Below are 14,461 nucleotides of genomic sequence, written 5' to 3' on the forward strand. Positions count from 1 at the left end.
TCTTATATAAATATGTTCGGCTTGAGATTTTCCGCGGCAATGACAATGTTCATTTTAAAATGTTGTATCACAAGGGATATTTTGTTTGTTATGTTGACCTACTGTAACGGCGCTAGAATTTGAACTGTTTATTAAAGGAGTATATTTTATTTACCTTTCTTCGGGGGGAGGGGGGGAAATGTGCTGAATTTGCTTTTGTCTTCTTGATTTGAGGGATATCGAATCAAAATAAGAAACAGCAAGAATTGTCCTATTAAATTGTGATGTACATTGCGGAGCAAAAGTAGACAGAGGAGGAGGTAGAAAGGATCCCCAATGGATCCAAGTACCTACGTACATGGACAGTTTAGGTTCATTAAATATAAAAGATACAAAATAAGAAAAATAGAAACAAATATGTGACAAGTAGAAACAAAACACAAATACAACATAATGGTAAATTACTTTTTGTAAAAATATATCTTTCCTGTTTGTCTAATGCAAAACAAAAACCGAGGAGGATCAAAATTCACAAGAAGAGGAAAATTACACATTTGATCGTCTTTTAAAGTTTAAAAGGCACACATCCACCAGATTTTTTTTTCTTTACAGGAAGATGAATTAAAAGTTATTTTAACATGTTGGCACACAGCCTAATTTCTTCCGCCTTGGACTGTTTCATAGCATTTGTAACTTCTATAATTTCCTGGTAAATTTTTTTATCTCGTGGCTCCATTGTCTGGGCCTCTTTTAGATCTCTCAGAGCGTCATCATAATTATGAAGGCCAAAATTTGCTTGTCCTCTTCTGTAAAATGCTTTTGCATTGTTGGGTTTCAATTCAAGTACCTAAAATGTTCACAAATGAAAAAGTTAACATTCAATTTAATGTTTCAGAAATAAGGTTTGTGACACAACAAACTGATAGAGGAAAGGGTCTGAGAATAGGTGACTAAAACAGCCTTAACACAAAGAATAGGCACTTTATATGCAAATAAACCCAATTAAAGTGTGTCTGACTATCGTACTTTTACACCCCTTTTCATCTCTGTTGCATGGGAATGAAGACAACACTTTACCTGCGAGCACAGCTGATGAGCAGGTCTGAAGTTCTGGCAGTTAATATTGGTGATGGCCATATTTGAAAGGCAATAAACCAATAGATTTGTGCAATTGTTATACACATCTTCCCTTTTGCCTTTAATCCTGATCAAAAACAGAAAAACAGGAATAATTAATATGGTGGCGAGGTTTATTTCTTCCTTCTTGGAAGATGTAGGCACTACAACCACTCTGAATGTTTATTCTTTAGAAGAAATCAACTTTAAAAGTAAAGAGATGTAACATACTTCTTATCTGTTATCACAAATTTTGGTAACATATATCAGGTTGCTAAAGGATCGTCGTTTCAAGTTGTTCCTAAATTTACACTTACCACATCAAGTAACGGACAGCTTTAGTATATTTACTCAGTGCTTTTTCAAACTTCTTTGAGTTAAAGTAATGATTCCCACGTAGCTTTATGTTTTCAACAATGTTGGACATTTCTCTTGCCTAAAATATAATAATTATTAAAAGCTGTGTCTTGAGATGCATTTTTATACTCTGCATCTTGTACAGAACAATTTATTACCCATTCGTCAGACGATTCATCAGGGCTTGTTTCCAAATCCTCCGGGTAAGGGGGATATTGGTCCAAGCCATCATTCTCCTCATAGTGCCAAGTTTCGGGATTTGCTTCAAGTTCTCCACAGTTCCTCACAACAACTTTCTTTAATGGAATGCCATCTCTGTTTGGAAGGTTACTAATTTCTTCAATTATTTTAAAACCTTTCTCAACTTTGCCAAAAGCAACATTCGTTCCTTTCAGGTGTGGACATTTATCACAGCATATGAAGAACTGAGATGAATTACTGTCTTTTATTCCTTTATTCACCATTCCAAGAGTACCTGGTTCTAGCTGGTAATTAAGAATAAAGACAGGGCCATCATCAGAGGAACACAAAGTGAGTTTTGAAAGCTAGCTGACATTCTACAATCTAAAAGAATCAATTCACATTCTTTTTGTGTTGATAGTGGCATACCTCAACTTCATAGGTTTCATCCTGAAAGGTAGGGCCGTAGATGCTTTCTCCTCCTGAGCCATCAAAGTTTACCACATCTCCACCATGGATCATAAAACTGTGACTTACTGAGAGGGAAAAATAGCGATATCAGTCAAATACGAAACATAAGGAACACAGAACACTTATGCATCAGCAAGGCCTCGCAGGTGTTTTGTGTAGTTTCAGGCTTGAAAATGTAACATCATATGTAATGGATTGCAGTTGGGACAATGGATAGTGACGAACAGTCTCAAGTCTCTTACTTTTGTGGATTATAGTTCCTTTATACGACAGAATTTTGCCTGAGCTTCCTGCTGGGGATTTGGCGCATAATTGCCGAAAATTTTCACATGTTTTAGGAGCAATGCTTTTGAAAAGCCTAAACACCACTCTTCCAACTGCAACAAGAAAAGAAATGCAACAAATAATAGTAAACGATAACTCTCTAGTCATATAAGAGAAACGACAAAGAAGATGCGAAGAAGGATCAAAGGTCATGTCATATATCTCACCGGGAGCTGAATCAACCTCAAGATCGAAGAAAACGAAGTCATTGTTAGGATCCGATAATCGTTGGCTGCTGTCACAAAGCAACACTGAACCAACTTCAGATTTCTCCAAAAAATCAGACTTTTCATGCTGGTGCTTCTGCATCTTCGATGTGAGCACGACTATATTTTCTAACGGGCGAGCCTCTTTCAGTGACAGCCACAACTCTGCCAAACAGATGCAGAAGGGCGGTATGTCGGTATTGTGGGAGGTTCAGTGTATGTATGTAACGTTAGTGTAAACAATGTCAATGTCGGTCTGTACGTCACGTCTTCTGCTTCCCCGGCAAGCCCGGCGACCGAAACAATCAAAATTAATCCTCCCACCTTGGAGCTCAAGAACTACATTTCAAAGTGAATTTTCTGAGGAAGGCGCCTAGAATTATCTTCGTGTCATTTTGCGTCGACAGTGAATTCTCTTTTGAAGTCTTGATTTCGGATTGAGTTTACTACTGCAACTTATGTTGGGAATTTTGCTGCTTAAAATGTTTTGTTGTTGTCAACCTGTGTCGGGAGCCGTGAGTGCGAGAGAGAGAGACAACGAGTGACCAGTGACCAGAGTGACCGAGTGACCCAGTCACTCGACTGCGAAGTGACGGGACGGACGGACGGGTCGACTTGGTCGCGACGAGTCGACGGACGGGTTGAAGACGGACATATACTTGTTCGTTGTTGTCTCGTTTCACTCTTTCTGTTACAGTTTCCTCGCGCCGTTTAGCTGAATCTTGATGACTGTCGAGTTTTATCTGATCTTGGATTCCTTCATACGAGAAAAGTAAACCACTTCTTAGCTACATGCATTTACTATCTATAATCACTCTCAACTAGCTGATAAAGATAAGCCCCATCTCGATAACTTATTCTCAAGGTGGATGAAGCCACCGACATAAAAGCCTTGCTCGTTAGTTGGGATGTAAGGTAATCCATTCGTATTTCGAAATAAAGTGTGTTGCCTTTGAGCCATTTCATATTCAAGTTCGCACATACTCAAAAAATGTTATTAAGTGACAAACTCTTATTTATAAAGTACGACTAACAGCTGTTAGTGAGAGCTATAAAAGGATGACAGCACCCAGATGAAATCAGGATCCATTTGGGGTTCTATCGGAAACAGTATCCCCTTACTCCACTGTTTATGGTCTTCCCTCAGCTCTTGAATATCCAGAAAAAAAAATGGCCCGTAAAGTGCTGCTTGTTGGAAGCGGAATTACAGCAGCCGTTACAGGGGCCTTGCTTCGTCAAAAAATGAGAGAAAAGATTTCTTTGACCATCTGGGACAAAGCTCGAGGGGCAGGTGGAAGAATGGGTACTTCCCGCAGCCCAGGAGATGCAGAGTGTATTGCTGATTTAGGAGCCCAGTACATTACTGTTTTGCCGGAAAATTTTGAAAAAAATAGGTAAATATTCCTAGAGCTTCATTCTGCTGTTTTGTGATAATTTCTTGCAAACATCCCCATATTTTTAAAACATGGTTTGTGCTGAAATGTATTTTTCAACTTGAGTTTACTTTTTAGAGAGATCTATGGGAATCTTTTGGACAAGCACATACTTGAACCAATGTCTGTTGGAGCTGTCAAAGGCCTGAAAGAATTCCCTTCTGGTACGCAGCATTTTGTGACACCCAATGGAATGAGTTCTCTCGTCAAATATTTTATTGGATTGAGTTCTCCTGATGCTACCATGTTCTTACATCATGTAACTGCTATCAATAAAACGGGTGAAAAACTTCAGGTAACATTTTTTCTCTTCATCAGAAAACTTGTTAGGAATATTTTGTTTTGTGTTATTATGGTGTTATTTATGTAAGTGTTGTTTGTTGCATTAGGTGGAAACTACAACAGGCACAAAGGAAGAATTTGATGTAGTCATTCTCACACTTCCAGCACCCCAAGTACTCCAGTTATCAGGAGATTTGCCAGACTTGATCAACAATCAACAAGATTTGCGGACTGGATTCGAAGCAGTAAAATTCAGTTCCCGATATGCACTTGCTTTGTACTTTAACAGTGGCGATGGACAACATGAACCGTGGGCAGCTAAATACATAGATGGCCATCCAGTTTTCCGTTATGTAGCTATTGAGAATAGGAAAAGAAATAGACCTGAGCAGCCACCGGCTGCTGTTTTTCACTCAAGCATTCAATATGGAAAAGAAAATTTAGAAAATACTCTGGTTGAAATGGAGCCAGTGCTGCTTGCAGAATATAAAAACTTATTCCAAGGTTGGCCAAAACCAGCAGCAGTCAAGTGCCACAAATGGCGATATTCTCAGGTAAGTGTTGTGCTCTCATTGCATCTCTCCGGTCTCATATTGGTTTTGTTTCCCTCAAAACTATTCAAGCTCCTTCTTTTATCACCCAATAAAGGTGACAACAAATTTTCCGGGAAACCGTGGGTGCGCCGTCATTCTCAAGAAACCACTCCTGATAAGTGGAGGTGATTCCTTTACAGGATCTGGATTTGATAATTGTCTTTATTCTGCAAACTCCGTTGTGGATGAAGTTGTGGAATTTCTCAAATTAAGATAAGTTTTCAATTATGTTCTTGATCATGTTATATGTGCAGTCTTATTTTTATATAAACTACAATTCTTTTAGTTGTATATTTATTTTATTTTTATTATTTCCTTCTGTACAAAAGAACGCAGTGCAGGCTACAAATTCTAAGTACTTACATCAAAGCTCTGCATACAACTTTCTAAAAAAGTTTAGAAGTTACAGATAGCCTCAACTATTTTCTGTCTGAATCAAATAAATACTCAAGTAACATAACATCAGCTAATACAATTTAAAAAAAAAGCAACAACTAAATTTAGAATCACATATAATGCACTTTTTTACACTCATAAAATAATAACACAGTCGAATTCGCTGTAAGTGAAACCCCCAAATGACAAAATTCTCTTTCTAATAAATAAACCTCAACAATGTTCCTATGGATAAGATAAATTTCAAAAGCTCACTGTTACCACAAAATCTACTTAAAACCGAAATTTTCTTCCTTCTGAATTATTTGCCTCAAGCAGATTGGACCGTGACACAAAGAAAATTGCAAAAGGAGACAGGAGAAACACACCAGTTCTGCGGCTCAGACTTTAGCATGAGTTTGGTATTGGCATCAGAGGGTAGCTCAATGCAATTAAGGCTCTCTCTGGTGAAGAGCTAAAAAAGCCTGTTCCAAAGTTTATAAAATTAGACTGCATCACTATATGAAAGACTATCAAAGAGAAACTAAGCAAGCATCAAAGTATGAAATGTAGTACAGAAGAAGGTTCTGTAACAACAGCAGGATTGTCACAAACCACATTCAAGTAGCCATCTTGACTAAACAGGCTTTTGTAAGAAAACACAAGGTAAAGATAGTTTCTTTCTTTTTTTTTTTTTTGGCATCAACGGGAATGGGGTACAGGTGTTGTAATCCAGGCAACCAATAAAGGACGGAGCACAAATTAACCACAAATAAATGAAACGTACCCATAAATAACTTGATGGAGATTCATTACTTTAATTCTGCTATGAAGCACACTACAATTGCATCACAAAGTTGGTAAGAGTATATGACTGCATTTTCAAAAATATACTTCAACTGCCAATGTGACTGAACCTGATGAAATGTTTCTGCTTGTTTGCCATACTATTTCAAGTTTCACAAGCAGTGTAGTCAAAAACAAAATTCTGATACAAAAGTCTTGGCACCTCAAAACTTACATTAAATTTAACCACAATACTGTCTCACCCAGTGACGTGAATGCTCCACAAGTCAAAAAGTAAGATGATTTTACCAGAAAACAATTGAGGTAAACAAAACATCCAAATTGAGAAGTTGCAAGTTGCATGCATACCTACTAAAGCACACTATTTAAGTACATGGTTACGAGCTGACACAACCAGAACGATGAGGAATTCTTGATGAAATGAACACCAACACCACTTAGAAATTCATCACAGAAGTTTCTGGTAGAGAAGTGAAAATGAGAGGGTAAGGAGAAAATAAATGGTCCACAGCAATGAAAGATGACTTACTCATTGTTGGCGTTCAAGGAAAATTGATACGACAAGATAAAACAAAGAAACAAATACCAGTCAAATAGCAGAATGTGTGATATTTAAAATACAAACTAAAGGTAACTATGATATAGAATTGATAGCACTTAGAATAAAACAAAAAAACAACTTTAACTCATAAAATATACAGTACAAATAAATCTGCTTTTAACACTAAGACACAGTTCACATCATAAGAATTAATATCAAAAGCATTTCACCACAAATGAGGTGCAGGCAGAGTAATAAGAGGTCACAGATTAGTCAGTCAATAGATTTCCAGAGGTAAAATTTGTGACTGATGTTTTCTGTTTATTTTCTTGACCTTACTCAAGGGAATTTTACAGGATATCCCAGACACACATACACACATCAGTACTCAGACCAACATCCACTGAAAATATAGACAGAATATTTACAATTTGTCTGTATTTATAAAATTTACATTCACACAGTAGTTATTCACAATGTATCAAAATGGCAGTTATCTACATACAGTTAAATACATGGTCTCAAACTTCACTTATAACAGAAAAAGCAGCACAAAAAGCTAATTTATTTTTAAAAATAATTGACCGGTTCTATGCAAATAGAAAGCCATCTACAAGGGAATCAGAACTGGGTACTAAAGACAATGAATAGGCTTCCACAACACACACTTCCTTACAAGACTTATTAGACACATTTTCAGTCAGAAGCACAAACAACCACCTAGAAAATATTTTGAGTATGTGCTTACACTATTTTCAACCTTGGTATTTACATTACTGTTTGGCCTCTGTATTTAAGACATAATTTTCAAATAATATTGGAATCATTGTAACTAAACTTAAGTTCCCATGAGCAAAAATCTAATTATGCCAAAATCTTGAATTGAGATCTGGATGATTCCACATTAAGTCAAGACCATTTCTAATAGAAACACTGAACCTGGGATTCTGATTTAGCTTTCTTGGTCTGAAATAAAAAGAGAAAGAATAATTGAAAGCTTACATGCATTAATGTATGATGACGGAAAAAATCAACTACCAAGAACGTGCTGCAATGGTTATTAACAAAATAAAGGGGAAGAAGAAGGCACTTATTTATTACAGTAAGTAATAAAAGAAGCTGAGCCAAAATCTTGTGGGTACTTTGTCATAATCAGCTGAAACTTGTTCATTTGTTTTTTCAATCTACTAAAACGCGGCATTGAAAATCAAATTATAGAAAAAGGAAGTTTATATCTTAAACAAACATTACATCTAAATTTTCAAAATTATGATCAAAGTCAAAATTAGGCAGGGGTCAGAGACTCTCATCACTTTCTCCTCCTCCCTGCATAACAGAGTACTCCCCACCTTCCTGAGATGAGTCTTGAGCAGGGGCAGAGCTTTCCTCGCTTTGGTAGTTCTCTTCTGAAATACAAACAAAACATAAGACACTTATGAACTTTTAAAGACTCATTCAAATAGCAGAACAGATATAGAACACAGTTGGGACAAAACACCCACCAGCATGAGTTTGGGTGGAGTCATCTAAAGTGTCTGCTTGGCTGAGATTTCGACTAATGGCAGGGTCAATAGCGTCCTTGATTTGACTATTAGCTCCCTTTGGATCAAGATCTGTCGCCCAACTGAAGTGCATCAAGGACAAATGGGAATTACCCAGTTTTTTATGAACCTGAAAGGAACAAAAGAAATGAGATCGATGAGGAGTGGGTAATAAAGCAACTAAAAATATATGCTATAGTTTTGGAGATTGCTAACATACCTTTCCTGTGAGATAATAAACCAAACTTTCTTTAGGTACAATTTCTTTTAGCTCTTCTAACTCCTTCAAGGCTTCAGCATATCGGCCAGCTGCGAAGAATATAGAAGCTCTATGGAACTTGCAGAGTGGGTTTTTAGGATCATTGGCAACTGCTGCACTTAGGGTTTGTAGAGCTTTGTCTGCCTTTTGTAAAGCATGCTGAGCCTGTAGAACATGTAAATCATGGCCATAAGAATATTGTTGAACAACTAATTCCACAAAATGCAATTAGGTTGTAACTCACCACTCCAATATGACACATGAGGACTGAACTCTGAGGGTGTATGGCAAGTGCTTTCTTAAAGTGAAATTCTGCTAATTGATACTGTTCTTCTTTAGAATAAATAGAGCCTATGCCATACCATGCATTGTAATGCCTAGAATCCAATCTCACAGCAGAGCGAAATGCACTCATTGCACGATCTAATTCTTCAGTAGTCACATACTCATGACCAAGCAAAGTGTAGGCATAAGCAAAACTAGGATCTACTTGCACCGCCCGTTGAAAAAATTTGATGGCAGCTTCATGTTCTTTTTGCAAGCTGAAGCAGTTTCCAGCTGCACACCATGCGGCAGGGGACATTCTGTCTTGTTCCACAAGCTCTTGAGCAAGCGCAGAAAGTTCAACATCCCGTTGAAGGTGCCACAAAGCTGTACTCATGATTTCCATCATTTGAGTTCTGTGTGGTTCTCGATCCCTCACCTCACGGAAGTATCTAAAACAAAATTAATATTTTTTCCATCAATTAAAATTAAAAATTGTTCTAGCCTCCGTCTGTGATCCACTTACAGTATTGCTACGCTACTGTATTCTTGTACAGACAATGAACATAGCAGAAGGTGACAATGGTTTGTCTATGTTACATTAAAAGTCACATTCTGTTCACATACAAGTAGATAAAACCTACCTGACAGAAGTTTGGAAATCACTTAGTTCAAAATAAGCTTTGCCCATCAATGAGAGCACCCAACCAGTGTTAAAATGTTGAGAAGGGAGTGCCTCAAGGCATTCAATGGCTTTACGACAATTGTATTGAGACAGGTGTTGATACGCAGTGCCAATTTCCCTTAGTAAAGCCATTAGACCTTCTAAAATAAAATAAAAAAGAAAAGATCAGAAAGAAACATGAAGCAACAACAACATTAGACTGGACGAAAAGTCAAAGAGAGCCTCAAGAAATTAGAAAACAAGGTATACCAGCTGATTGTTTCTGAAGAATGAGTGCCTGCTGGGCAACATTAACTGATGATGATGAGACATTGAAATTCGGCTTCGTCTCAGCAGAAGCAATTGTTTCAGCCTTCTCACAATCCATTACATTAGCAACCTTATTTCTTTCATTTAGCTCGGTAAAGGTTGACTTATTGCTCAATGACGCCTTTGAAATATTTCTGGCCTTGGTTTTTCGAGAGGGTGATTTAGGCGTAACAAACTTGTTGCGGCTTGGACTCTTATTATTTTCCTTTTATTAAAAAGAAACGACAACAAATGTTAAAGGTACTGTTCAGCTTTTGAAAGAAATCGTGCTGTAACTACCATGCATTTTACCTTAACAGAATAATTGTTGCTGCTGAAAAGTCTAGAACTACGTCTGACGTTTTGACCGTGATGGCCTGCAAGAAGTGTTGCATTGGGTGGTGCTGCAGTGGTCTGAGTAGCATGACTAGTGTTTCCAGACTGAGAAAACACTTTACCTTGAAGAGGTATTTCCTTGCGATTTAATATGTGCTGAAATGGTCAAATTCATAAATTTCAAAATGAACCAGCTTCTAAATTGTATAAATGTGCACCATTAAAAAATAAACTCATCCTTACATGTGTCCGTGGTCTACTTGCACGCTTTACAAGCACTTTTTGATCATTGGCTTCTGACAGCATGTTTGATGAAGGTAAAGGTGACATGAATGATAAACTATCATTTGCTGATGGTGATTCAAGAGGTAAAACACCAAAGCTAAGAACATACATAGTAAAAAAACCAAGAAAAATCAATTTAAAATTTATGATAAACCTACAATAATTTGTGAAATAAGTCCAACAAAATACCTGGGAGTAAGGGGGCTAAATGTACTACTGTATGGTGAAAAAAGTCTTGATGATTTGACTGGGCCTGTTGAAGGCAAAGGATTTGCTAAAGGACTCTCATCTGAAGTGAATGTGAGTCGGGGTGGTTGTGGATAGCACTGGATTACTTGAACAGGGGTGCTGAAAAGAAACAACAAATTACAGTATGTTAGCAGATAAGCCAGAGATCCCCAGAAATTTATGGTTTCCAAGGTAGCCTATCATTTGGTAACTTATCAAAGGAAACCAAGATAGTCTGAGGTTTACCATAACTTTCAGTTTTACCTCTGAAAGAAGTAAGAGGAAATCTAGCAGCATTTTTGAATCAAATTGGTACAATGCACTTACGAGTTGACAGTTTGTAAAGATGAGTCAAAAGTACTGTTGCCAGTGCCCATCCCTCCAGAGCCTACATGTGATGTGCTGTCATCGCGATTATTAACCAAAGCAATGACAGGGTTACTACCATGGCACAGAGACAAACTTTCTAGGTGCTCAACCTGGAAAGTTTTCTGAGGATCTGGTTTTTCACCCCTATTACAGAGCTCGGCAAAAGCTTGCCACAGAAAAGGATTTAAGTTCAGAGCCTACAAAACAAAGAAGGAACAAGATTAATTAAATCATTCATAGAAACAAGTATGATGCATAATTAGATAAAAAGCATAATAGTAACCTTGCTGTAAGCTTCAGCAGCACAGGAACCTCTTTCAGTTTGAGTACATATTTTCCCTAGAAGTTGCAGTGCAAAGGAGGCTTGATCACCAAAATCAGAAACAACTTTGTCCAAAGTCTTTGAATTTAATATATCACCTCCTGTCAAAACACTTTCTGCTTCAGACAACCTGAAAATCAAAGTAAGAAATTGGTTTGAGTCGAAGCCAACCACAAATAGAGAGCCAACTAAAACCAAGCAAGAGATGAAACAAACTTTTGGAGATCCATGCAACATTTGGCAAGAAGAAATCTACATTGAGGGCAGCTTGCTCCTTTCCCTCTAAGAACTGCATAAGTCTGATTTGGCTTCCCAGCACGATAATAGCATGTTGCTAAAAGAAATAGAGTTTCATCCGATTCCACTGAAATGAAAACAAGACATGATGAGCCTACTTTTATTCAGTTTCTTGAAATGGTGAAGTGAGGTGTGACAGTCAAACATGGACTCACCTTCAGCACAAAGTCTTTCAGCTAGAAAAATTGCATCATTAAAAGCATAGTGATGCAAACAGTGCCATATAGCAGCCTGGAAGGTAAACAAAAATTGAAATGGTAACACCAAAAGCTTGTAGAAACAATACATGTTGAATGACCTCTTTCAAGTTGGAAACATGGTATTGTGAAAAAAAAACCTAGTAGGTTCTCAGAGAAGAACCAGGAACAAACACAATTTTATCCTACAAAATGTAACTTTGCCATAGAGAATCGAGGAGAGATATGTAAATGTGGAGTTAAAATTAGACACAATTTTAAAACTTTGTCTGGTACTGGTCAAATGAATGTGAACAAAGTTCAACTTTATGTCCATGAACCAAACCAAGTAAAACAAGTAATAGGGAAACAAGGTAATAAACCTAAGTATTAACCAAAATCCTCTTCTCTCTCCTCCCCCTTTTCTATAAAATAAAGACGAAACTTGATGCTTGCAAGTGGCAATGATTTGGAACTACAATGGATGCATCTGTTACTTTAGGGTATGCCGTAAAACGTTCAAGTAGAAGATTCAATGCAGTTGCGATAAATGCAGCCGAATGCTATTACTAAATTTCAGTGGAGAGTATTCCGCAATGTTTATTGTGTAAAAAGGGTCAGCTGTTCAAGCAGATTCAGAGCAGTCTTGCAAATGACATTTTGGGGGAGGTAGCAACAACATAATAAAATGTTAACCATTCACAAAAGTGTAAAATAGTAAAAAAAAAAATATTCGTGGAATGAAAGACGATATTTGCAAACGCAGCGATGAATCGGAATAAACTGAAACTCAGAAGGCAGGATCAGAACGACCATTGATAGGACCGTCACCCATTACTAATATCCAGCCTCCAGAGAGATGAAAGGCAAATATGCTGAAACAAAATGTATCGTGTCATACCTGAACAGGTTCCTGCACAATCATAGTGGCGACTGATCTACAAAAATGCTCAAAACTCCTGAGAAACCCCTGTAAATTCAGAAGCTCAACACCACCATCTTGTGCTGCGCTGTGCGGATTTCAATTGTTTGGAGGATGATGTCAAAATGTGACCGGTGTGACCAAGAGGCCCACCAAGTGCCTCCCCCGAGCCGCGACCGCAACCATCAACATAACCTAGCTTCAGTTTACTTCAATCAGTCGAGCACCATGGCAGACATAAACAAACGAAAAAAATCGACGTATTATGCCAAATGCGGCGGAAAGAAACCAAAGATGCAGTTCACGTTGCAACCCGGCGTGAGAGGATTTCTGGCCACTTGCAATTTCCGTGAAAAAGACTGCATTAGAGAGGCTATCAATATCTTAGGTGAATGTGCAGACAGAATTTACGGTGAAGACAAGGTTAGGTTTTCCCTTTAATCCACATGTCTTTCAGTTTGAAAGACTTTACCTTTGAAAATATTAAGGTTTAGGGTTTTGCCTTATTTGGACTTAATCTTCTCTCAATATTCAAATTATTAATGGATCTCCAAATTTTATTGTTGCAGAGCTCTACTGCAGAAACTGAAGCAAAAAACAAGAAAATTGTTTTTAAAGACTCTGATGATGATGAAGACAGTGATATGGAAGACGATATAGAAGCTGCTCTGGCTAAAGAAGTTAATGTTTTGAAACAAGAACGCCAGAGTGGTCCTAGCAATCGTCGCTTTCAAGTGATAGAATCTGGTGCACACAATTGTGTTTTCATTCGCTCAACAGTATGCTATTTGTTACTTAATTTTAATTGTATTATATAATACTCTGGTTTAACACATCTCATTTTCAGGTTGAAGATCCAGTTGTTGTCGTAGAATCTATCTTAAAAGACATAGAATGTGAAGCAAAGCAAAGGACAAGATTCCTTTTGCGCCTGTTACCTATTGAAGTTACCTGCAAAGTGAGTGTTTCTTGCTCTTACATTTATTTCTCTTTTTTTTTTGTTGGAGAAGAGTTTGTGGAAAGAATTTAAACCTCATGTACAAGTGCGATTAGGATTTCCAATGCAGAGCTCTTCATTTTGCTGAAGAGGGGTCACCATAAATAATTATTATTATTAATATTATAACCATTTCTTTTTTAATAGGCTTGGCCAGATGATATTAAAACTGCCTCAGGAAAACTTTTTGACAGGTACTTTAAAGGAGAACCCAAAACTTTCTGTATTGTGTTCAAGTAAGTACCCTATTCCTTGATAAATTGATGTTAGTGTGCTCAAGCTTTGTGTACAGTTACTTCTTTGTAGACGAAGGAACAACAACAATGTCCCACGAGAGGAACTCATTCAAGACTTAGCAAGTAATATCCAAATGCGCAATGCTCTTCATCGTGCTGACATGAAACAACCTGATCTATCTGTGATTGTAGAAGTAATTCGTAACATTTGCTGCATGGCTGTTGTGCCCAAGTATTTTTACTACAGAAAGTATAACCTACTTGAAGTTGCAAAGATGAATGCTCCTGCTGCCCAGAAAAATGAAGCCCCTCTTGAAGCAAATATAGATGACAAACCTGACCCCACTTGTGAATCGGAGGCCAAGGCGCTGGGGGATTCCAGCCATCTCATTATCTCGAAACAAGAGGATTTTATTATTCCAAAATCAGAGGCCAGCTCCCTGTTGGTGGGACCGTGTCAACTATGGACCCAACTGCTTCAGAGAGTCCAGTTATGCCTAATGGAGACTTGTAATTTAGCTGCTTTCCTCCTCATATTCTGAGGTAATATAAGAGTCACATGTGAATTGTGAAATAGATTTGTCAATCAATC

At 37.5% G+C, this 14,461-nt stretch overlaps 4 protein-coding genes across 8 annotated transcripts; 2 read left to right on the forward strand and 2 right to left on the reverse strand.

Moving 5' to 3' along the window:
- Positions 1 to 245: 245 nt before the first annotated feature.
- On the reverse strand, positions 246 to 2,889 carry LOC117651279 (peptidyl-prolyl cis-trans isomerase D-like). The gene is made up of 7 exons (XM_034395143.1): positions 2,595 to 2,889; positions 2,346 to 2,480; positions 2,062 to 2,168; positions 1,611 to 1,937; positions 1,413 to 1,531; positions 1,057 to 1,183; positions 246 to 826 (listed from the first exon to the last, which is right to left on the reverse strand). Exons 1-7 carry the CDS (start codon positions 2,734 to 2,736, stop codon positions 608 to 610), a joined length of 1,176 nt encoding a protein of 391 aa, XP_034251034.1. The 5' UTR covers positions 2,737 to 2,889; the 3' UTR covers positions 246 to 607.
- Positions 2,890 to 3,215: 326 nt separating this feature from the next.
- LOC117651282 (renalase-like) lies at positions 3,216 to 5,232 on the forward strand. Of its 2 annotated transcripts, none has more exons than XM_034395147.1 (5): positions 3,216 to 3,548; positions 3,781 to 4,027; positions 4,145 to 4,361; positions 4,456 to 4,902; positions 4,997 to 5,232. In XM_034395147.1, the coding sequence occupies exons 2-5, from the start codon at positions 3,804 to 3,806 to the stop codon at positions 5,156 to 5,158; spliced, it is 1,050 nt and encodes a 349-aa protein (XP_034251038.1). In that variant the 5' UTR covers positions 3,216 to 3,548; positions 3,781 to 3,803; the 3' UTR covers positions 5,159 to 5,232. The 2 variants fall into 2 exon arrangements, with proteins under 2 accessions (XP_034251038.1, XP_034251037.1); XM_034395146.1 differs by having other exon boundaries at positions 3,217 to 3,405.
- Positions 5,233 to 5,992: 760 nt separating this feature from the next.
- On the reverse strand, positions 5,993 to 12,771 carry LOC117651260 (cell division cycle protein 27 homolog). Of its 4 annotated transcripts, none has more exons than XM_034395106.1 (15): positions 12,616 to 12,771; positions 11,694 to 11,769; positions 11,458 to 11,605; positions 11,203 to 11,371; positions 10,878 to 11,116; positions 10,512 to 10,670; positions 10,281 to 10,419; positions 10,014 to 10,193; positions 9,663 to 9,927; positions 9,373 to 9,553; positions 8,709 to 9,180; positions 8,426 to 8,629; positions 8,167 to 8,335; positions 8,014 to 8,067; positions 5,993 to 7,630 (listed from the first exon to the last, which is right to left on the reverse strand). In XM_034395106.1, the coding sequence occupies exons 1-15, from the start codon at positions 12,637 to 12,639 to the stop codon at positions 7,617 to 7,619; spliced, it is 2,493 nt and encodes an 830-aa protein (XP_034250997.1). In that variant the 5' UTR covers positions 12,640 to 12,771; the 3' UTR covers positions 5,993 to 7,616. The 4 variants fall into 4 exon arrangements, with proteins under 4 accessions (XP_034250997.1, XP_034250995.1, XP_034250994.1 ...); XM_034395104.1 differs by having other exon boundaries at positions 8,014 to 8,070; XM_034395103.1 differs by having other exon boundaries at positions 5,993 to 8,067.
- Positions 12,772 to 12,795: 24 nt separating this feature from the next.
- On the forward strand, positions 12,796 to 14,460 carry LOC117651281 (THUMP domain-containing protein 1 homolog). The gene is made up of 5 exons (XM_034395145.1): positions 12,796 to 13,059; positions 13,206 to 13,415; positions 13,484 to 13,594; positions 13,781 to 13,869; positions 13,940 to 14,460. The coding sequence occupies exons 1-5, from the start codon at positions 12,865 to 12,867 to the stop codon at positions 14,409 to 14,411; spliced, it is 1,077 nt and encodes a 358-aa protein (XP_034251036.1). The 5' UTR covers positions 12,796 to 12,864; the 3' UTR covers positions 14,412 to 14,460.
- Position 14,461: the final 1 nt, after the last annotated feature.

The sequence above is a fragment of the Thrips palmi genome, unplaced genomic scaffold, assembly GCF_012932325.1.
Source record: "Thrips palmi isolate BJ-2018 unplaced genomic scaffold, TpBJ-2018v1 HiC_scaffold_5, whole genome shotgun sequence".
Classification (NCBI taxonomy): domain Eukaryota; kingdom Metazoa; phylum Arthropoda; class Insecta; order Thysanoptera; family Thripidae; genus Thrips; species Thrips palmi.